The sequence below is a fragment of the Gadus morhua genome, chromosome 1 (assembly GCF_902167405.1).
Source record: "Gadus morhua chromosome 1, gadMor3.0, whole genome shotgun sequence".
Lineage (NCBI taxonomy): Eukaryota > Metazoa > Chordata > Actinopteri > Gadiformes > Gadidae > Gadus > Gadus morhua.
In genome coordinates, this window is record NC_044048.1 from 1,409,978 (window position 1) to 1,430,984 (window position 21,007).

The 21,007-nt window shown below is 48.3% G+C and overlaps 2 protein-coding genes across 5 annotated transcripts; one reads left to right on the plus strand and one right to left on the minus strand.

Moving 5' to 3' along the window:
• Positions 1-142: 142 nt before the first annotated feature.
• zbtb40 (zinc finger and BTB domain containing 40) lies at positions 143-14,405 on the plus strand. Of its 3 annotated transcripts, none has more exons than XM_030349714.1 (12): positions 143-256; positions 926-1,076; positions 1,332-2,305; positions 2,652-2,845; positions 3,597-3,783; positions 5,283-5,690; positions 6,410-6,616; positions 6,923-7,087; positions 7,532-7,746; positions 8,451-8,610; positions 12,210-12,502; positions 13,251-14,405. In XM_030349714.1, exons 2-12 carry the CDS (start codon positions 928-930, stop codon positions 13,449-13,451), a joined length of 3,153 nt encoding a protein of 1,050 aa, XP_030205574.1. In that variant the 5' UTR covers positions 143-256; positions 926-927; the 3' UTR covers positions 13,452-14,405. The 3 variants fall into 3 exon arrangements, with proteins under 3 accessions (XP_030205574.1, XP_030205665.1, XP_030205625.1); XM_030349805.1 differs by having other exon boundaries at positions 13,254-14,405; XM_030349765.1 differs by having other exon boundaries at positions 12,213-12,502.
• Positions 14,406-17,566: 3,161 nt separating this feature from the next.
• cyb561d1 (cytochrome b561 family, member D1) lies at positions 17,567-20,918 on the minus strand. 2 transcript variants are annotated; one of them, XM_030350437.1, is made up of 4 exons: positions 20,583-20,918; positions 20,130-20,414; positions 19,964-20,001; positions 17,567-18,909 (listed from the first exon to the last, which is right to left on the minus strand). In XM_030350437.1, exons 2-4 carry the CDS (start codon positions 20,293-20,295, stop codon positions 18,403-18,405), a joined length of 711 nt encoding a protein of 236 aa, XP_030206297.1. In that variant the 5' UTR covers positions 20,296-20,414; positions 20,583-20,918; the 3' UTR covers positions 17,567-18,402. The 2 variants fall into 2 exon arrangements, with proteins under 2 accessions (XP_030206297.1, XP_030206296.1); XM_030350436.1 differs by having other exon boundaries at positions 20,130-20,918.
• Positions 20,919-21,007: the final 89 nt, after the last annotated feature.

Here is a 21,007-nt window from a genome sequence, read left to right on the forward strand (position 1 = left end):
ATACAAATCTTATAGACGCATTAAAAGCACTGTATTATTCACACAAAACCAAACAAGGTTTGTGTGAACGTCCATAAAATCTCAATTTAAAAAAGCGTCTACCCGTAGGTCATCGTCGTTTACGCATGCGCGTCTCATCTCGCCCGTGCATTTTTTTTGTGATGACGCCATTTTCAAAAGACCGAAGCTTTATTGGGATCCTACGACTGTTCATCGATGAAGTTTAAATAAAGAATCGGAGCGTTTGAATTACAAGGTAAAATGGAGTGGGGACACATTTTATGGACGCGGTCATGTGTTAAACGTTCGTTTATTCTCCTTAAGTAGTTAATATTATTCAAGCGGTATCCGACCTCTTCCCCCGTAGCTACAGAAGCTAACTCAAAATGCAACCTTCCCCACAGTGGGGTTAGACAAGTTAAAACAAACTGGTTTGCACTAGACCATTCAACCAAAGGGGTTTCACTGCAGCATACGACGAGCAATAGCTGTACTGGTTGCCATCTACTCGTCGCATTTCTCCCAAGAGTAATAAACTAGTCATCAACCAGCCGACCATGATAAAGCTCCCTTTGTACCTCACCAACAACACCAGTTGAGGTTGGGATGAAATGAGCAGCCCTCCTAGCCGTGCTCAAATGGATAAGGCCTCATCACTATGAATTCAACTTTGCTACTGATGAGAACCATAACACTAAACTGCTATCTTAGCAATGCATGGGAAATTTGACTATCAAATTTCGACATCATTTTTTCTATATTATTTACGGCACTACTTTTCAAACCTTGGAGGGACATGGGTTGCAGGTTCTGTTAATAGGATATGATTGAAATGATGATGAAGCGCCTAGCCAGTCCCAATGAATGCTGACATGGATCTATGTTCATAAAACCGTAGAATAAAACATTGTTGTCTCTTCAACAGGCATGGACCTGACGAATTACAGCAGGCAGCTCATGCAGCAGCTGTGGGCCCTGAGGACGGAGGGCAAGTTCTGTGACTGTACCATATTAGTGGGCGACACGCCTCACACCGCGCACAAGCTGGTCCTGGGAGCCACCAGTATGCTCTTCAGGTACATCCCCCCAGCACACGTCTCTGTTGATTGTTTGTAATGCGATCAATGCTCTGCATTCATTGAGGTGTATTAAACCCCCTTGGTATTGTGAATGGTGATATGAAACACGTTCACACAGATCATGACCCGGTTGTAATATTGTTGAAAGCAAATGATCCCCTGATTGCATGTGCTTACTACGACCCGATTTAAGATGTGTTTTATTAGACCACTTGAATTGCGTTGAGTGCTCTATGCTTTGCGCCCGATCAGATCTCTGCTGGAAGGCTCTGACACCATCTCTATCGACACGGCGGTGGTGTCGTCGCAGGAATTCGCCTGCCTGCTTGACCTGGCTTACACGGGCAAGCTGCCCACTGGAAAGCACAACGTCAGCCGCGTCATCGCCTCGGCAGACAGCTTGCAGATGTACGATGTGGCCGTGCGCTGCAAGAACATCCTCAGTAGGCTGGTCGGGGCCCAGCCCAGGCCTGCTGCAGCTGCTGCTGCTGTCACCACCACCCAGACAGAGGCTCAGACCCAGAACCAGGCTGAACCTCAGACCCAGACTGAACCTCAGAACCAGAACCTGGCTGAACCTCAGAACCAGAACCAGGCTGAACCTCAGACCCAGACTGAACCTCAGAACCAGAACCAGGCTGAACGTCAGAACCAGAACCTGGCTGAACCTCAGAACCAGAACCTGGCTGAACCTCAGAACCAGAACCTGGCTGAACCTCAGAACCGGAACCAGGCTGAACCTCAGAACCGGAACCAGGCTGAACCTCAGACCCGGAACCAGGCTGAACCTCAGACCCAGACTGAGCCTCAGACCCAGAACCAGGCTGAACCTCAGACCCAGACTGAGCCTCAGCAAGAGGTCCAGGCTGAACCTCAGACCCAGACTGAACCTCAGGTCCAGATCCAGGCTGAGCCTCAGACCCAGGCCCAGGCTGAACCTCAGGTCCAGACTGAACCTCAGGTCCAGATCCAGGCTGAGCCTCAGACCCAGGCCCAGGCTGAGGTCCAGGTCCAGGTCCAGGCCGAGAGGGGAATGCCACCCGCAGCACACAGAGCATCTCCAGCTGGAGACCAGGTGCAGGAGGAGGCTGTGAAAGCCAGGCTGGAGGGCAGAGAGGAAGTAGAGGAGTCTCCTGGCCATAGGAGGCTTGCTGGGTCAAAGAGGCCGGGAAGTGTGGAAGCGCCAAGCCCTAAGATCCCTCGTATGGAAGTCCTGGGGTCCAACGGTGGGTTCCTCAAGCTCCCGTGAAGGCTCAAATGATGGCCCCACTGGATGACGGGCTAGGCAGTACTCATCAACTGCTTTTTCCTTGTTCTAAATCATTTGTGCTCACGGTTTCAACTCACCAGTTTGGCTAATATGACATGAAAGGGTGATATCAAGCTATTTCGTTTGAAATTCCCAATGATTATTCAGATGCATTATTATCACAATGATCATGGTGAAATCTAATTCATAGGTTTATTTATTAATGAATATATATGGCTTTAATATAGAACGACTGATGCTGTGTTATTATTTCTTTTGGTTTTCAATGATAATCAATGAACCCTCTTACTCCATTGAACCAGACCGGGACGTCTGCGTGCCCCGGCGACTCCTCCGTCAGCTGAAGGAGTCGTCAGAGGTGGTGCCTCCTCCCTGGACGGCCGGCGCTCTGCTGGAGCGCTCCGGGGAGCTGCTGGAGCTGCTGGGGGGTGTGGCCTCCCTCGCAGAGCTCCTCCCCCGGGCGGCGGCCAGCTGCCTGGAGGATCAGGAGAGAGAGGTGAAGGGGCATGTCCACGCTGTACGCAGTCAGCCGGTCTAACTAGGTCATTCACATGTTGGCAGGGGTGACGCTCGGGATAACCTGACGCGCAGGTAAGACGTCCAACCATTTCTTTCAACTGAATGAAAGTGTTGGACGGTTAATTCCAAGCCTGCGGCAGACGTAACTACCAGATTATTATTATGTTTGGCAGAGCATTTCCTTAGTGTTTACTGTCGGGATACAAAGAAAAAAAAATATTATTCTAAAATAAGTTCCCTTACCTACCTTTTGAGGCATTCATTTTCTATTATAATTATTTGATTGCATTGCGGTTGAGTTTGACCACAATGCTTTCAGTCCATTGTATTGCTTTAATAATTCCCTCAACCTAGTGAATAATGTATTTTCATACAAGCATCCATCACCTCCATGAAAGGTTCCAGACGGCTCTGATGTCCCGCTTCGCTTGAACTTTACAAAGCTCAACTCTATCCCCTGTTGACGCCGACCTCCTGAAGTATCCAATCAAACTGACCCTGTCTGTCCGCTACCCCATCCACCGCGTTGGGACCGGTCCGTGCAGCCTCAGGCCCTGCTGGAGGCTGACAGGGTGACTGGCGCCTCTGTCCTGGAGGCTGACAGGGTGCCTGGCGCCTCTGTTCTGGAGGCTGACAGGGTGCCTGGCGCCTCTGTTCTGGAGGCTGACAGGGTGCCTGGCGCCTCTGTTCTGGAGGCTGACAGGGTGCCTGGCGCCTCTGTTCTGCAGGTGGTGCTGGGGTGCTGCTCGGGGGGGGCCACGCCCACCGCCGCCGCCCTGCTGGTGGCCCGGCTGAGGGAGGGGCTGATGAGCGAGGCCGGGACGCTGGCGCTGCTCGCCGCCCTTCAAGAGGAGTCTCCGGCCCCATGGGGGGCCGGCCTGCTGGCCCTTCTGGAGGAGGTGGAGCCCGCCGCAGGTACGTCCTCAGAGAGCTTGGTAGGCGGGGGGCTTCCTCAGGTACGTTCTCGGAGAGCTCGGTGCACGGGGGGCTTCCTCAGGTACGTTCTCAGAGAGCTCGGTGCGCGGGGGGCTTCCTCAGGTACGTCCTCAGAGAGCTCGGTGCGCGGGGGGCTTCCTCAGGTACGTTCTCAGAGAGCTCGGTGCGCGGGGGGCTTCCTCAGGTACGTCCTCAGAGAGCTCGGTGCACGGGGGGCTACCTCAGGTACGTCCTCAGAGAGCTCGGTGCGCGGGGGGCTTCCTCAGGAACCTGCACTCAGCGAGGTGGTCAGAATCAAATAACATGTCGTAGAGCGAGGAGTAGGCCCAAATCTCTGCATTGAAATGGGCATGGCTGCCGGAGCATTGTGGGAGATTGTTCCGCGATTTAAAGATGGTGCGATGTATTTTATTTTATTTCCGTAATGGAATTTGAACCTAATGAACCTATGTTCAGTGATCAAAACATAACCGAAGCGATTATAAAACAGGAGTCGGCAAAGACTTCTTCGGCCTGCCCACTTTAGGCTGCGTGGCAGACAGTAAATAACGACAGTGCAGCATGTATTTTCCAGAGCTGCAGCGCATCCTTAGACACACCAACCCCGCATGACCCAGAGCGCCGACCCACCTGCACCCCCATCTCCCTGCGACAGCAGACCCTGTAGAACCGTCTCAAGGTCCGTCTCAAGTTTACTGCCGTCCTTACAAAATCCCCCCCTAGCTCAGCCCAGAAGCCTCTTTTTAAGGTGTTCAGTGTACTATGCACTACCCACATTGTGTGCTGTGTTTAACCCAAGCCCTATGGTGTGAGAAGGAACTTCGTCTTTGAGGACCAGATTGTACCATCCAACTAAATATGTAGCATGGAGTTAGAGGCATTGAGCTGAATGCACCGTGTCAATCCAAGTAAAGTCAAGAAACATGAACAGACCTTAATCCAAGTGAGCCTCTCAAAGGGCTTCATCGGCCCATGCTACACAGCTCCCCCTGGAGCACCAATCGGACGTCACCCACGTGCTACTCGGAGACCGCGTTTTGTCTGTTTTAGACAAAAAGCGTCTCTGAGTAGCGCAGGGATCCTTTTTGACGACGAGGACCTGTGTGTGTGTGTCCGCAGAGATGTGGCGTCCTCACATAGCTCAGCACCTTATTGGAGCCTTACTCTGGTCCAAAATCAGAAACCCTATATTCAGTTTGGCTGCGGTACTGCACAGTCGCCGATATAATTCAAAAATGTTTGTGTTAATGTAAATCCACTGAACATCACTTTAGTTGCCATCACATCGCAAAGCAGTTCACATTATCGGCGAACATCTCGTCGAAATCTGTGTACAACATAAACAATTATTCCTTCTGAATTACGTTAGCAAGTGGAGCCGTGCGCCGCTCCTCGGACGCGTTCCCCTCAGCCTCAAAGTCCCCTGGTCCACCTCGTCATCACAGTCCAGGGGCCTCTGGTTTGTCTCCGTCCTCCAGGGTCCACCACTGAAGACCAGGACCAGGAGGCAGGAAGCGATGGCACCAACGAAGAGGTAGACAAAGAGGCAGACTATGAAGAAGAGGAAGACAAGGACGGGAGCGTTAAGGAGGAGGTGAAGTGTGAGGCCGCCGCCTCAGGGCCGGACCCTGATGGCCCCGCCCCGCCACAGCCCTACTCCTGCCGCTGGTGCAAGAAGGGGTTTGCCTTCAAGTGCCGGCTCCGGGCTCACCTCAAGTGCTGCGCCCTGTCGCAGGAGCCCAAGCACCAGTGCCCCCAGTGCCCCCAGCGGCTGCCCACCGTGCGGGCCCTGCAGCGCCACCGCGGAGAAGCCCACCCCAACGCCCCGCAGGCCAAGAAGAAGGTGGCCTGTGACCTGTGCGGCCGCACCTTCGCCCACCCCTCTGGTAGGACACTGTTTAACTCTGTTTGATTCAGTTCACCTCTGTTTAACTCTGTTTAACTCTATTTGTTTCAGTCCACCTCTGTTTAGCTCTGTTTAACTGTTTGATTCAGTTCACCTCTGTTTAACTCTGTTTAACTGTTTGATTCAGTTTACCTCTGTTTAACTCTGTTTGATTCAGTTCACCTCTGTTTAACTCTGTTTAACTCTGTTTGATTCAGTTTACCTCTGTTTAACTCTGTTTGACTCTGTTTGATTCAGTTCACCTCTGTTTACCTCTGTTTAACTCTGTTTGATTCAGTTCACCTCTGTTTACCTCTGTTTACCTCTGTTTGATTCAGTTCCCCTCTGTTTACCTTTGTTTACCTCTGTTTGAGTCGGTTTACCTCCGTTTAACACTGTTTAACTCTGTTTGACTCTGTTTGACTGTTTAACTCTGTTTGAGTCTGTTTACCTCCGTTTAACACTGTTTACCTCTGGTTAAAACTGTTTAACACTTTTTAACTCTGTTTGACTCTGTTTAACACTGTTTAATTCTGTTAAAGATATATATATATATATATATATATATATATATATATATATATATATATATATATATATATATATATATATATATATTTAGATGTCCTGTCTGGGATGAATAACTCTTGTGTTGTGACTTCTCAGCACCCAATACCTTCTTGCGCTGTTCCACTGTTCACAGTTTCACCCCCCCTCCAGGCATGATCTACCACAAGCGCACGGAGCACTTTGAAGAGAAGCCTTTTGCGTGTGACGAGTGTGGGACCAAGTTTGCTGCCAACTCGTCCCTGAAGAACCACATGCGGCTGCACACGGGCGAGAAGCCCTATCACTGTAGGCACTGCGACATGAGCTTCAGCGTGGCCGCCGCCCTGGCCTACCACACCAAGAAGAAGCACTCCGAGGGTACCACACACACGCACGCATGCACAAGCGCATATGCACAGATGCATACACACACTTGCATAAACACGCACACGCACGCACACATACGAACATGCACACACACACGACCATGCACACGCACAACTCCAAGAGCTTAAGCAGGGCCTCATACCTGGCCTTCCCCCCCCCCCCCCACACACACACACTTATGCATACTTTTATTTTCACAAAATCCTCACTAAAAGTATCCTATTGTCACACATAGTATGTTGAAGGATGTCCGTATTCATTTGTATGTGTGTGTGCGTGTGTGTGTGTGTTTTCCAGGCAAGATGTATGCTTGCCAGTACTGCGAGGCCCTGTTCGCCCAGTCCATCGAGCTGACCCGTCATGTGCGCACACACACGGGTGACCGGCCCTATGTGTGTCGCGAGTGTGGCAAAGGTTACAGCCAGGCGAGCGGGCTTACCGTCCACCTCCAGACCTACCACAGTGAGTACAAACACACACACTTCACAGACACACCTCTGGTTCCACCTTTAGACCCGCCACAGTGAGTACACACACACACACACACACACACACACACACACACACACACACACACACACACCCCCACACACACACCACTGGGTCCACCTCCAGACCTACCACAGTGAGTCCACACACAGACACACACCTTGCTCACGCATCGCAGCACGTACACACACTGCAGATCGCACACACACACACATTTGGCAGGCATGCACCCTTGAACGATTCACTCACTGCGGCAGCCCCAGAGGAAAGTGTAGCAATCAACAGAGCACTCAAAACATTTAGATATGTCATCAACTGGAAGGCTTTTCTTAAGGGAGAAACTGTTTAGTGAAGAGACAGTGGTTTAATGTGAGTGTTTTGGACAAAGTTCAGAGCTGCGTGTCATGGCCTCACCAGACATCCTGGAGCCCCACGACTGCCAGAAGTGCCGTCTGAGCTTCTCGTCAGTGGAGGAGCACAGGAAGCACCTCCAGGACAGCCACCCGCGTGATTTCCACAAGTGCCCCGTCTGCCACAAGGTGTTCCACAGCGCCGCCATGCTGGAGAAACACAAGGCCATGCACTCCGGGATGAAGCCCTACAGCTGCGACCTCTGCCAAAAATCCTACCAGGTAGGGTTCCCAGGCAGTCAGGGCAGCAGGGAACAACCGTACCTCCACAGCGGCACTGATGCAGATCAAATGTTTGGGGCGGGAGTGGCTGGTAACCAGAAGGTTGTGAATTCGATCCCGGGCTCCTCCTAGAATGTGCGAGACGCCTCACCCTCACTGCTCTGATGAGGTCGCTGTCGCATTGCATGGCTGACACCACCGGCGGTGTGAACGTGTGAATGAAGGGTTGTAAGTCGCTTTGGATAAAAGCAGAATCCCCCTAAATGTAAAAAAGTATGTTCTTGGAAAATATTGATAATGCAAAAGAAAATCTTTCTTTCTCTATATATATTTCCAAAAATATATAAGTTAACATTATGTGATGTCATGTCACAAGGTAGTTCAGTGGAAGTTAAGATTGGTTTATCAAATAACCCATCATACATCTGTAACCATCATTGAATTGGCTCTCATAGGGTCCATTTGGTGGCACCTATGGTGATAACATGACAGCAATACCATAGATCCCAACATTCTGATGTTCATAACACTAGAAAAGGCTTTTATCAGTGGGCCATTGGCTCCTGTTCCCTACCTCCGCCATCCTCCAGATGGCCACTTTAAGGACTAACTTAGTTTATCACATGGCGGCTAGCACGGGAAAAAAACCTGGGTCTGATCGGTTACTTGGCAACACCTTCCTGTTCGTCTTCTTGGTTCTCCAGCAACTGTCGGGCCTGTGGTACCACAACAGGACCAACCACCCGGAGGTGTACGCCAGCCAGACCAGCAAGTCCCTCAAGTGCCTGGTTCAGTGCGACATCTGCTTCAAGTTCTTCCCCAACGCCAGCAGCCTGAGCAGCCACCAGGCGCTGGAGCACGCCGGTAAGCCCTGCTGCGCCCCTGCATCAGACACGGCCCCCATCAGACAAGCCCTCCATCGGACAAGCTCCCCATCAGACACACCCCCCGCATCAGACACGACCCCCATCAGACACGGCCCCCATGAGACACGCCCCCTCCTCAGATGCACCCCGTACAGATACACCCCCGCATCAGACACGCCACCGCATCAGACACGCCCCCGCATCAGACACGCCCCCTCATCAGACACGCCCCCTCGTCAGACACCCCCCCTCATCAGACACGGCCCCCACCAGACACCCCCCCCTCATCAGACACGCCCCCCCATCAGATACACCCCGTACAGACACGCCCCCCATCAGACACACCCCGTACAGACACGCCCCCCATCAGACACGACCCCTCATCTGACACACCCCCTCATCAGAAACGCCCCCTCATCAGACGCACCGTACAGACACACCCCGGAAAGACACGCCCCTAATCAGACACGCCCCCTGCATCAGACACGCCCCCTCATCAGACACGCCCCCCGCATCAGACACGCCCCCTCATCACACACAGCCCGTAGTACAGACACGCCCTCTCATCAGACACGCCCCCGCACCAGACCAGTTGGTCAAATTCAAACCATCTACATTTATTAATTTAAATTACACTGGTTCTAACACAAAAGTTTAGATGTGGTAGATTTGCCTTCAACTGAGCTCGTCATCCTTTAAGCAGCAAGAGAAACAACCCATTGCAGGACTTGCATCCTTGCATTAGTCTTAAAGGAGAAATCCGGTGTAGAATGGATCTGGGATATGTTTAATTTGATAACGAGTTGGGATGTTCGTTAAGGAGCAAAAAAGCGCATGTGGACGCATTCTTAAAGGACAATTCCGGTATTTTGAACATTGAGCCCCCTTCTGGTTTGTCTAGGATGAAATAGAGTTGTTAACACCGACATTTTTAATATTGGTCCTGTCTCGAGCATTTGGCTAATTTCGAATCGCCCCTGCCTGCTTCACAATGGCTGGCTATGGGCATTCATGAGCACCCCTAAACGTTTGTTTTAAGAAATGTGAAGCTCATCGAGTGGTTCAAAGTTCAAAGTACTTTATTTGTCATTGCCATAAAGACAACGAGACAGTAGAGGCAACCAGACTTACACAGCTAAATAATAATAAATAACAATTAATAAATAGATTCATAAATAAATTCATAAATATCATACATAAAATAATAATAAAAATAATAAAAGCAATATATCTCCATATTAAGGTGCATCAAGTCTTAAGCCCAGTCCATGGGGGGCAGGGAGGGCTGGGCCGGGGGCGGGGGGAGATGAAGGGGGGTGGGGGGTGGGGTGGGCAAGCTGTTGAGGAGCCTTATTGCACAGGGATAGAAGCTCTTTGCCATCCTGGAGGTGCGTGCCTTTTTTGATCTGAACCTTTTCCCTGACGGGAGTAACAGGAACAGATGATGGGCAGGATGAGAAGGGTCTATGAGGATGCGTTTAGAGCGCTGCAGGCAACGGGAGGAGGAGATGGACAAGATGTCGGGCAGCTCTACTCCAATGATCCTTCCCACTGTTTTAATCAGCCTCTGGATGGCTGCCTGCTCCGCCTTTGTACAGCTGTAGGACCATACATTCAGGCAGTATGTAAGCACACTCTCTATAGCGCAGCGGTAGAAGTTAAACAGCAGCCCCTGAGGAAGGTGTTCTTTCCTCAACTTCCGGAGGTAAAAGAGGCGTTGCTGGGCCTTCCCCAAAACGGAAGCTGTGTTTTTGACCCAGGACAACCCCTCCGTCAGTGTCAGACCCAGAAACTTTAGAGAGGTGACACGCTCAACTTCTTCACCGTTGATGTAGAGTGGGAGATGGTGATTATGCTGGGAAGACTTCCGGAAGTCAATGACCATCTCTTTGGTTTGGTTTGGTTAGTGGTGTACGTTGATGTTCCTCATCAAGTATCGCAGCGAAGTACAGTTTCTGTCATGTTTTATTTGGCATTTTGTAAATCGGCATTTTGTAAATGAAACGGAGACCGGAAACGGAAAGGGGGGAGTGGTTGTAGTGTTTTCACTCGGTTCTCTGTATCAACAGTAGGGCTGGAACCGAGTGAAAAGACTACAACCGCTCCCCCTTTCCATTTCCGTTTCCGGTCCGGTTTCCGTTTCATTTACATAATGCCGATTTACAAAATGCCAAATAAAACCCGACAGGAACTGTATTTCGCTACGAATCTTGATGAGGAACATCAACGAACACCACTGTGTTTGTGAATGCCGATAGCCAGCCATTGTGAAGCAGGCCGGGGCGATTCGAAATTAGAATAATGCTGGAGAGAGGACCAATATTCTAAATTTTGGTGTTGACCACTCTATTTCATCCTAGACAAACCAGAAAGGGGGCTCAATGTTCAAAATACCGGAATTGTCCTTTAAGTTGGCTGTTTTTAGCCGATTTTACCAAAACGCTATAAACTTGGAACGATGGGGGCATGTGTTATGGTAATAACTTAATCACTATTTTAAACCACTTTAAAGGCTAGATGTAGCCCGACACTATTTTGGTAGTATAAGGGTCTTAAAATATAAAACGAGGCATTGATAACTTTGTAAGTGTACAGATTGTTTATTAAAAATGACATTTTATACACGCAATACCATCAGTAGCTTACCTGTCGACGCCATCTTGTCTTTTAGACTCGATAAGTCGATTGGCGAACACAGAGCTTGCGTGTTGAATCAGAATCAGAAAACGTTATTGATCCCCGGGGGGGACATTTTTTCGTTCCAGCTGCTCCGTACAAATAGAAATGACAAGCATAGAAGATAAGATTATAAAATTCACGGATGTCACAAGATCTGTGTTCGCCAATCTACCTAAGAATGTGTCGGGCTACTTCTAGCCTTTTAAATGGTTTAAAATAGCGATTTTTTTACCTTAACACATGCCCCCATCGTTCCAAGTTTATAGCGTTTTGGTAGGATCGGCTAAAAACAGCCAACTTAAGAATGCGTCTACACGTGCTTTTTTGCTCCCAAACGAAAATCCCAGCTCGTTATCTCTCTGGGATATGTTTCTCCTTTAAGGAAAAATAGTTTGGTGAAGAGACAAACAGTGGTTTAATGTGAGTGTTTTGATCAAGGTTTGGTCTATGGTCCTAACCCTACAAGAGCTAGCCTCTGAGATCGTTACCTAGCCAAGAACAAATGACTGTGTTACGAGAATGAAACCAAATTTCTTCCCTTTGACTTAAAATTGGCCCTGACAACATTATGGAAAGGATCCCTACAGAGGAAAAATGTGTTACTTTACTTCACCTGATCCTGTCTGTTTCTCATTGTGTCTCATTCTAGGAAAAGTCTTGAAAGTCTCTTTTTTATTTGAAAGTATAAAAGGTTAGAGACCGCCGTTTTAGATAACACAAGCTACGCTTTCTGTAGTCCAACACAACCCACTGTGCTCTCTCCAGCTCACGTTTCCACAGTCGCCCTCAGTCGCTGAGAAACAGGCCGTGGCCGAGCCGGCGATCAAGAATGGGGTTGTAACCTGAGGGGATCTGTGTGCGCTGCGGGCCTTCCCATCCCCGTGTACCAATGCTCATCCCTCCCCACCTCCCTGTCAGCAGACTCTGAGGGGGCGGCGGCGGTGCGCTGTCCCTACTGCCCCGCCCTGCTTGGTGGCGAGGAGGGGCTCCAGGAGCACTGCACCAGCCAGCACTTCAGCCCCGGGGGCACGGCCTTCAGCTGCTCCCTGTGCCCGCTGCTCTGCCCCAGCCAGCAACAGCTGCAGGACCACTACCTGGCCTGCCACGTGGAGGCGCTGGTGGAGCAGGCAGGCCGAGGGGCCACCGTTGGAGGAGGAGGAGAGGAGGAGGTAGCAGAGGAAGAGGAGGAGGCCTTTATCTCGGACAGCGCGGTGAGAAATCTCTTTACGGGGTTGGATCGGCTCCTGGCTCCCACAGAGGCTGTTCTGTGTATTCTGTTTTTGGTTGTTTGCACACATGTTGCCACTAGTTTGATGTCCAGCCTGTGATCCGGTTAGGATGGCCTCCTGCCACTAACGTTCTCCAGGGCCACTTTCACCCTGATCCCTCATTATGTGCCCTCTGATCATCGCTGTTCTCTCTGTAAACGACAAGACCAACAATCATAATGGCTCCACATCAACACTAGCCAGATTAACCATTGTGGGCTCTATGGAAAGATAATACTTATATTTTGAATATAGATCTGTTTGTCTTGTAACACTACACTAAACATCCTAAAATATTGTGTCTTTCTGTATTTTTGGAACATTTTCTGCATGCTTTCCTTGCGCTAGAGAAGATTGTCTGCATGCAAGGATAGTTTGAATGGTGTAATAGGAAGGAGGGAGTTCTTGGCTCTTGTTTGGTGCCAAACATGATTGTGTCATTGTGTCAGTGTTACGCATTATCATGTAATGTTCTGTTATCAGATACAACTGTGGACAAATGATGCCTCAATTTCTTTAAGACCCCTTTGAAGCCCCTTGTAGTAGCCGTTTGGTCATCTGGACAGAGTTGATCTGGACATTCAGATACGGATGTACCCGACCGTTAGACTGAAGGGCAAACTGCGACGAGGGCTGGAGTTTTGCCACGTGTCATCACTCGTTCCAAAACGTTGTCTTCCTCTCCCTCCAGCAGGAGATCCCGACAGAGCCTCTTCTGGACGGAGCGGGGTCGGTTCTCTCCCTGGACCCATCGCAGCTGGCCGGCTCTCAGCAGGTGTTCGTGGCCCTGGGAGGCGGGGCCGTGGCAGAGCTGTCAGCAGACATGGTGGCCGTCAACATGGACGACCTGCTCAACGGCACTGTCACCTTCATCTGTGAAGACAAACCGTGAGGTCGGCCACTCAGGACCCACCCTTTAGGATTACTGCGCCTCCACCTCTCAGGACCCTGAGGGGTGCAGGGATGACAGGTCAAAGGTGGGCTGGTGTGACCTAACACCCAAGTCGAAGCTCAGGGATGTCAGCAAACAGGTCCCAGAAATGGAAACCGCATTCTGGGCCTAGACCAGAATCTGTATTTCTCTTTCTTACCAGAAACTGTGCTGTTCATTTAATTGGTGGCCATTGAGGTTGATACGTTTAGATTGTTTCTACCAAATTAAAAGGAATTCAAGTTAAAAGAAAAACTCTGGGGATACCATGTTCAGCAAAGAATGAAGATAGGTCATTTTTGTCCTGGAGAGAATGCATGTAAAAAGAGTATAAAGTGGGTCAGATCACATTATGCAAATGACACAATTGTGTGATGTGGATATTGAACACCTGCTCTGCTGGTAACATCATCCGTCTGTACCAGACAATGAACTGCAGTGATCAACCACCCTGTGTCTGGGTGTCGGAGGAGCCCAGCGTCCCCCCCTAGAGGGCGTGGGGCAACATAACCACCTGCAGGCCAAGGTCACCACCTCAGGTTCTGACCAAAAGGGTGGAATGGGCCTCTACAGAAGAATGGATCTGACAACAGCTCAGGCCCAAAATATAAAGACCTTGTTTATTGCGGAATGCATGATTAAATACAATAGTCCTTTTCTCACAACGTTGAAAGTGCGTACCTTTGAACATAGAACTGCCAAACTCGTATTTACCAATGAGCCAGGAAGAAAGCTGCTGTCTCCTTTATTTCTCGACATTTATTAAAACCTCCATAGCGAAATACAAGCAAATAAAATTACTCGACCAAGCATGACCAACACCACGAAACATCTAGAAGATTATATCTTGAGTGTCTGTGAATCATGCTGAAAATAATAAGAGTCCAACAAAATAAAATACTGTTCTTAATAATATACTATTTTTAGCAATCTGGTTAAAATATGTTAATTAGGAACATTAGAAATTACTTCTGTAAAGTCATGCAGCATAACATCAGCTCATTCACCTTGTGGATGAGGGTGATCCACCCTCTACTGTAAGGTTAAATACAAGTACCATAAAGTGTACAGACCATACCGGGTTGGGGCTATTACTGGAAGAGTGCTACTGTAAGGTTACATAAAAGTACCGAAAAGGTTACAGTTTAAACCGGATAAGGCACCTGGTTATATATGGTAATATACAATTTACATTGAAAGACCAAGATGTGCACAAAATTGGTTAAAATTGCCAAGGTTTGAAGTTAGGGTGGATTTATATCGCAGATAACATTATCATACTCAATCGCTCCTAGAGGGAGATTGAAACTTAGTAGCAACAACAAAAGGACATCTTAACAAACTTTTTGTAGACCAATCAAATGTATTATTACTTGATACATTTCGGTGGATATGATCTGTTTGCATCATGTTATTAGGTCTGAACAAGTCTTGCTCAAGGAGAAGTCTCGCACTGAAACGTTGATGCGGGACATTCCCCTAAGACAATCTCCTTCAACCATTGGTCAGCCAGTCAGGGGCGAAAACAAGTAGGCTACTTTAGGAGGAAGTACGATGGCGTTAGGCCATTGCCCCAAAGATATCCATTAATTACGGCAGCAGCGTTCTCGCTAGTTTGTGACCAATAAAAAAGATTGGCTTGTATTAGTCCCGTAGACACAACATGGTGGGAAAATAAAGTCCAGGTTTAAGAACCCTGAAGTCCTCCTTTAAGACCAGAAGGTTGAAGCTTCAACCCAGGTTTGGTATTGATCAGTCAATTAGGATTTAAAGGATTTCGACTTTAAAGGTTTTTCAAAAAATGTAAGATAGTGCTGTAATCCAATTGGATGGTACGTGCATTTGCAAGTCGTAAATTCCAAATCAGTCTTATTGTTGGCTAGCCCTTTTTAGCAAACCAGCTCAAAAACAAACAACACAACTTTACCCTGTATTGCACGCACAGCAAAACCGTGCAATGCATAAATGAGTGACCGGCATGAGTTGATTTAAATGATTATGGTACTTATTTGCACTTAACAATTGTAGCGCAAATTACATTTTATAGTGGATTTGATTTATTTGTAACCTGTAAAAACATTGCTTGCTCACTAAGTAGGCTAGTACATACTGTATATCTACAGCAGCCATGATGTCGGAATATTAGCCTACCTGTGGGAGGGAGGGGTCCGATTCAGCTTTGCTAGCGCCAGAATGGTGCTGCCACCATGTGGTGAAACGAGAAATTGCGACGGTGGCGGGCTAGCGGGCCATTAATAATACATTTTCGTAAGTGGGCCATATAAAATATAACCCCGTGCCGAGATTGGACGGCGGGCCGGACTTTGGACATGCCTGCTGTAGGCTGAGGTTATGCTCAGTGGTGACCAGTTGGAAGAGCCAGCAACTACAGAAGCTGTAGGAAGTTCAGATAAAGATAAAAGAGCTTTGGCAAACGAAACTCCCATTAAGTGACTTCCAAAAAGAGAAACTAAGTTGCCCAGTTATCTTCCAGTTAAACTAAGAAAAAGAGACTCATTAATAAGGTGGTCTAAATATTGACACCTAATAAAAAAAATAAAAAATCTTCTTGAATCTGCTTAAGGAGGGAGGGATGTGATAACGTGTGAAGTATAAGTAAAACGTTAAACAGTTGGTCCACTTGGTGGCAGCACCCCTCTTGTTACGGTTGAGTTCACCTATAGACAAGCACAGAACAAGTTCAGTTGGTGATGTGCCGATGGATTTCATGATTATTTAACTTGATTCAGTTCGCGTCTGTGAGTTCGCCAAGAAGAATCGTTCAGAATCGTTCGTTCGTTCGTTCAGTCGCGTTTTCGGTAGCGGTGAATCGAATCATGGAATGCACGGTTCTCAGCTGAATCAGTCAGACAGATTGATGACGAGACAATCAAATATCTTAGTAATCTGGCATGACACAGAAAATACAAAGACAGCATGCAATTACCATTTCACTGATATTTAATCGTATCATCTCACTCGCGCTCACTAAGTCTCTTCCTTCTTCCCCACTCAAAGTCTGTTAACGAACAGCGAGTCAGCGATTAGTGGGTCTGGGAGGAGTCGAGTCTGAGAACGAACGAGAGAAGAATCAGGTCGGTTTGCTCGTTAAAGATTTGTTCATTCGAACTGATTTGGTCGCAAACGACCCGTCACTAGTGCCCCTGTCTGGAATTTTTTAAGTCATGCTTCACACTGTTCGCCCAGAACAAAATAAAGCTCCTTCAATGTGAAATAAGAAGCCTCCCGTGTCACTACAGGGAGGGGGGGCTTTGAGGGGGCTCAGCCTTTTTCAGGGGGAGCTTAGGCCCCTCTAGCCCCCCTCTACCACCGCTGCTCCCAGGTATGGCTCACCTACAAATCACTAAACAGTTTAGGGTCCAAGTATAACACTGTATATTAGCGTTCACTATGTGAACCCTTCTTTAGACCTTTAAGTTTAACTGGGGCCAGTCAGCTCATTGTTCCCAGAGTGAAACAAAACCTGGAAGAGAAGGATTAAGCTCCTATGCAACACAGGGCTGCAATAACTTCATGAAGGTCTGAGACTTGGTCCAACCCTGACTACAGGGACAGATGTAACAGGGAGGTCATAACGCACAGATCGATTGTGTTAATCTGCAAATAATGTCTTAACAATAACCCGTAAATTGTGTTATTTGCACAGAAGTATCAAAAAGTAAATTCATAGCCAAAGTAAACAGATCCTCAAGTTATAGCATTTGGATCAATTCACGGCATGCATTCTACACTGTATAGCACTCTGCCCCTGCAGCTCATGCATGGTACTGCAGTCTTTTTTCCTGTCTCCCTTTCTAGAACAGCTTATATGTGATCGACCTGTAGGGAACGTTTGGCTGGTTGCACCTGTGCCCACTCTGTCACCCTGCCCACTTTAATGAGATGTTTCACAGCTCTACTATAAATCCTTTACCAAAGGTGGGAACACCCAGCAACCTAGTAACTTGGAACACCTAATAAACACTTATTGCTAGTGATCACACTCTGCGCCAACTATGAAGATGGGAAGTGACCCGATATTTGGTGCAACAACAAAATAAGGGAAAACAGCAGAATAACATTCAAAAAGCGTTTATTTCATAGGTAGAATAAAAAGGGCTCAGCAGTTCTACACAAGGCAGACCACTCATTAACCCGTCTTGAATAAATAAATCCTTCTGTAAATCCTTCTGACCTGAAGGGTTTGTCCTGATAAGCATATATTAAGAAAGGTTTTATACACAAATTGGTCTTCCAAATCATCTGATCCCATCAATTCAGTCTTCCATTGTTGGGGAACTTCAAATTCTCCTTCACTTGATGTCATAACACTGGACGAGGCTTTTCCACCAGACATCAACTTCTTTAGAAGTTTGCCATTTTAAATGCAAATCAAGGTTTGAATTAATATGTCACGGATTGATTAACTATTAGATTAATTATAAAAGCTAGTAAAACCAAAAGGAAGATTAACCACCTCTCCATTGAACAAAATCATGTACAGCAGGGCAAACAAACTAGTGTTATGAGGTAGAGAGCAAAAATAATAATACAATTTATGCTGGCTAGGATCAATCATAATGCCCCTTCAAGAAAAGTTTAATAAATTACAAAGTCAAGCAGAGCATTGACAGAGCGGTTCTTTATATACACGCACCCCCACCCACCCACCCATCCATGCCTGGAAACCCCTCCCAAGCGCAGCCTGTGCTTGAGTCGTATTTTCTTTGTTATAGAAGTGTGCAAGAATGCAAAGTAGTCGGTGCACCACTGTTCCGGTTGCAAGTTCAACTCCTGCTGTGTTTACGTTAGTTATCTGGGTCCTTCACCGTCGGTCACAGAGCAATCCTAGATCAGACCGAGCTCACCAGCGAGGGGCTGCAGAGCGGGACACACACGCACACACACACAGCTAGCTGCTGATCTTTTTGCGTGGCAGGTAGGCGTTGGTGATCTGGTTCATCACCACGGCGGCGGGGAACAGCGGCAGCAGGAGGAAGGCCCACCAGGCCGCCCCGCGCACCGTGGCGCTGAACCAGTCCGAGAACATGGCGGACACCACAGTGGCCGTGGCCAGCAGGTAGACCAGCAGGCCGCAGGTGGCGTGGTACAGCTTCAGCCGCTGCGGCGACACGGGGAGGCGCATGCACTTGGGGAAGAGCAAGCACAGCCCGGCGGCCAGCTGGAAGAGGGTGGAGCTGAGGGTGCCCACGCCTAGCAGGCTGTGCCAGGACGCCAGGTGGGGCAGGTCCGACACGTTCTTGCTGGCTACGATGAAGGTGGCGCCGGTGGTGGAGGCCACCAGCAGCAGCGTCTGGAGGAACCAGTGCAGGCGCACTTTGCCCTGCCGCGACTTGAAGCAGAAGGGGCTGCCCTCGGCGCTGAACAGCAGCACGCCCTCCGTCAGGCACAGGCAGTACTGTGGAGGAGAGGAGACGTTACGGAGCGCCTCGGGTCTGCCCCAGTAGCACGAGGAGACTCAGAATCACTTTTGTTACATCTTATTGTGCAAGTACACAAGAATAAAATGATTAGGCTTGGTTCCTCAACAGCCACATAGCAGCAACAGTACAAGATAAAGTAAATAATAGTTACAAATATGTAAAAAGTAGAAGTAGTGGTAGCGGTACAAGCAACTGTTGATTCTATGCCAAAAAGGCTGTGCAAATCACAGAAATGTTTTTAAAAATACTGTTTTATGAGCTAGGCACACACAGATACTGGCTTGGATGTCTTTCCAACCAGGCCGGAACAAAGTGCTGTATGAAGGAGACAATCCCCTTGAGGCAAACTGGAATCCAAGAACCATATTGATACTAGATACTTGTGGCAGACCGTGTAGCGTTCAGTGTGATGATGGTAAGGAATTGGATATGCACCATAGAATTTAAAAAAGCTTTAAAGCTAAAGCTTTAAAGATATTTGCTTGTAGGGGCAGCTTTATCTCCCGTAGACATTCTAGCAAGTGCTTAATATCTACTTGAGGAAGACTCACGTCCCTGATAGATCCATTAGTGAGGATAGGGGCATTTAACATGCACACAACCAATCAACAGTTGCTGCTCCTATTTGTAGTGTTATGTTCAACTTTAAACCTAAAATGGTGAAACTGTACCATCTTGAAACTAAAATCTTGAGGGCTGTCACTTAATCCTGTTCTCGTCCCAGCCATCTATTATTTACAATTGCACGCCCATGGAGCCAGAGAACACGAGGAGGAGGAATTAACAAAGGGTATCACCAGAGTAAGAGGAGATTCCTGGAAAGCTGCTACAGGACTATAAAATGTGATAAAATAATACTTTATCAGATTTCTTTCTGAGAAGCAAAATCCAAAGCACTCCGATTGGAGTGAATTGAACCGTTAGTGCCAGAGGACGGGGGAGACATAGTCTTGAAGCATCAGCCAGTGTAGGCTAAACACAGTCGCGGGGTCATGCATGAGTTACCAAAAGAATAGAGTTTTGACTTACTGCAAAGGACATGCACACAGGATGCCAGGAAAACAGACCTTGAGGAGAAGACGATATAAAAGTATTGTGAAAAATCACCAAATCGTGATCAAGAGGCTATTTACGCCCTCGCCTACTTAACTGTAGCGTACAAAAAGTACTACTATGTTGAAATGCGTCCACGTACTTGTTCCAGGACGAGACAACAGAGAGATCAGCAGGGTAAGACCCAATGCAATGACATGCGAGGCTATCACGGAGAACCGGCGCATCCACACGTAGAGCCAGAAGTCCTGGACCCCGGAGCCCGAACCCTCCGCTGGCAGCGGGCTGTACTCTACGTCGGACGGCATCTCCTCCGCCGTCTAGATGCGCTCCTCACACCGCGGGGCATGGTGGAAACGAGAAAAAGTCTCCCTGACGTCCACCCACATGGTCCTCAAACACAGCACGTATCAGGAAGGACACTAAACTTAAAGAATACAGGCGAGTGTCGGTCAAACAATGCAAGATATTTCCCCTCCGATTAAGTGGTTAGACAGTCTTTAGTGTCCCCATTGAGCATCTCCGCCAGCCCAGGGACGGATTATCCAACACAGCTAGAGCGGAGGCTTCCTCCACCGGTGGGGTGGAAACTCACCGATCAGGTGGTCGGACCTCGGATAGATTAGGTGGGGCGTCGGCTTTGATAATAGTCCCGATTCACTTCCTGCCTCGGAGTCGTTTTGGAGACGGAGGATCCAAGGCGCAGGCCACGCGCGCAGAACGAGGGCAAAGCGCTTCCGGGAATGTAGCGTCGCCATCACAACGCAACCGCTCACCTGATCGACAGTTCTTAAAACCAACCGATAACCTGATCAAGTTCTTAAAACCCACTTATTACCTGATTTAGTTCTTAAACCGGTTCTGCAAGGTCATCTTAAACCGGTTCTGTAAGGTCATCGCTCCGGGAGTCTCGCCAGCACCAGTGGAAAGACTTTTCCTCCGTTTTAGAATCTCACATTGTTTTATATTTAGAGTGACGCACACATTTATATAAAGCAAATATTATCGCTTCAACTGTTA

Bases quoted from the DNA above. Each gene is read 5' to 3' on its own strand.
- cyb561d1 (XM_030350437.1), bottom strand. From the start codon at position 20,295: ATGCCGTCCGACGTAGAGTACAGCCCGCTGCCAGCGGAGGGTTCGGGC. The intron at 20,002-20,129 runs GTACGTGGACGC...CTTCTCCTCAAG, and splicing joins GTTGTCTCGTCCTGGAACAA to GTCTGTTTTCCTGGCATCCT. The intron at 18,910-19,963 runs GTAAGTCAAAAC...TCTCCTCCACAG, and splicing joins CTGTGTGCATGTCCTTTGCA to TACTGCCTGTGCCTGACGGA.
- zbtb40 (XM_030349714.1), top strand. From the start codon at position 928: ATGGACCTGACGAATTACAGCAGGCAGCTCATGCAGCAGCTGTGGGCC. The intron at 2,846-3,596 runs GTGAAGGGGCAT...TCTGTTCTGCAG, and splicing joins TGGAGGATCAGGAGAGAGAG to GTGGTGCTGGGGTGCTGCTC. The intron at 7,747-8,450 runs GTAGGGTTCCCA...TTGGTTCTCCAG, and splicing joins TCTGCCAAAAATCCTACCAG to CAACTGTCGGGCCTGTGGTA.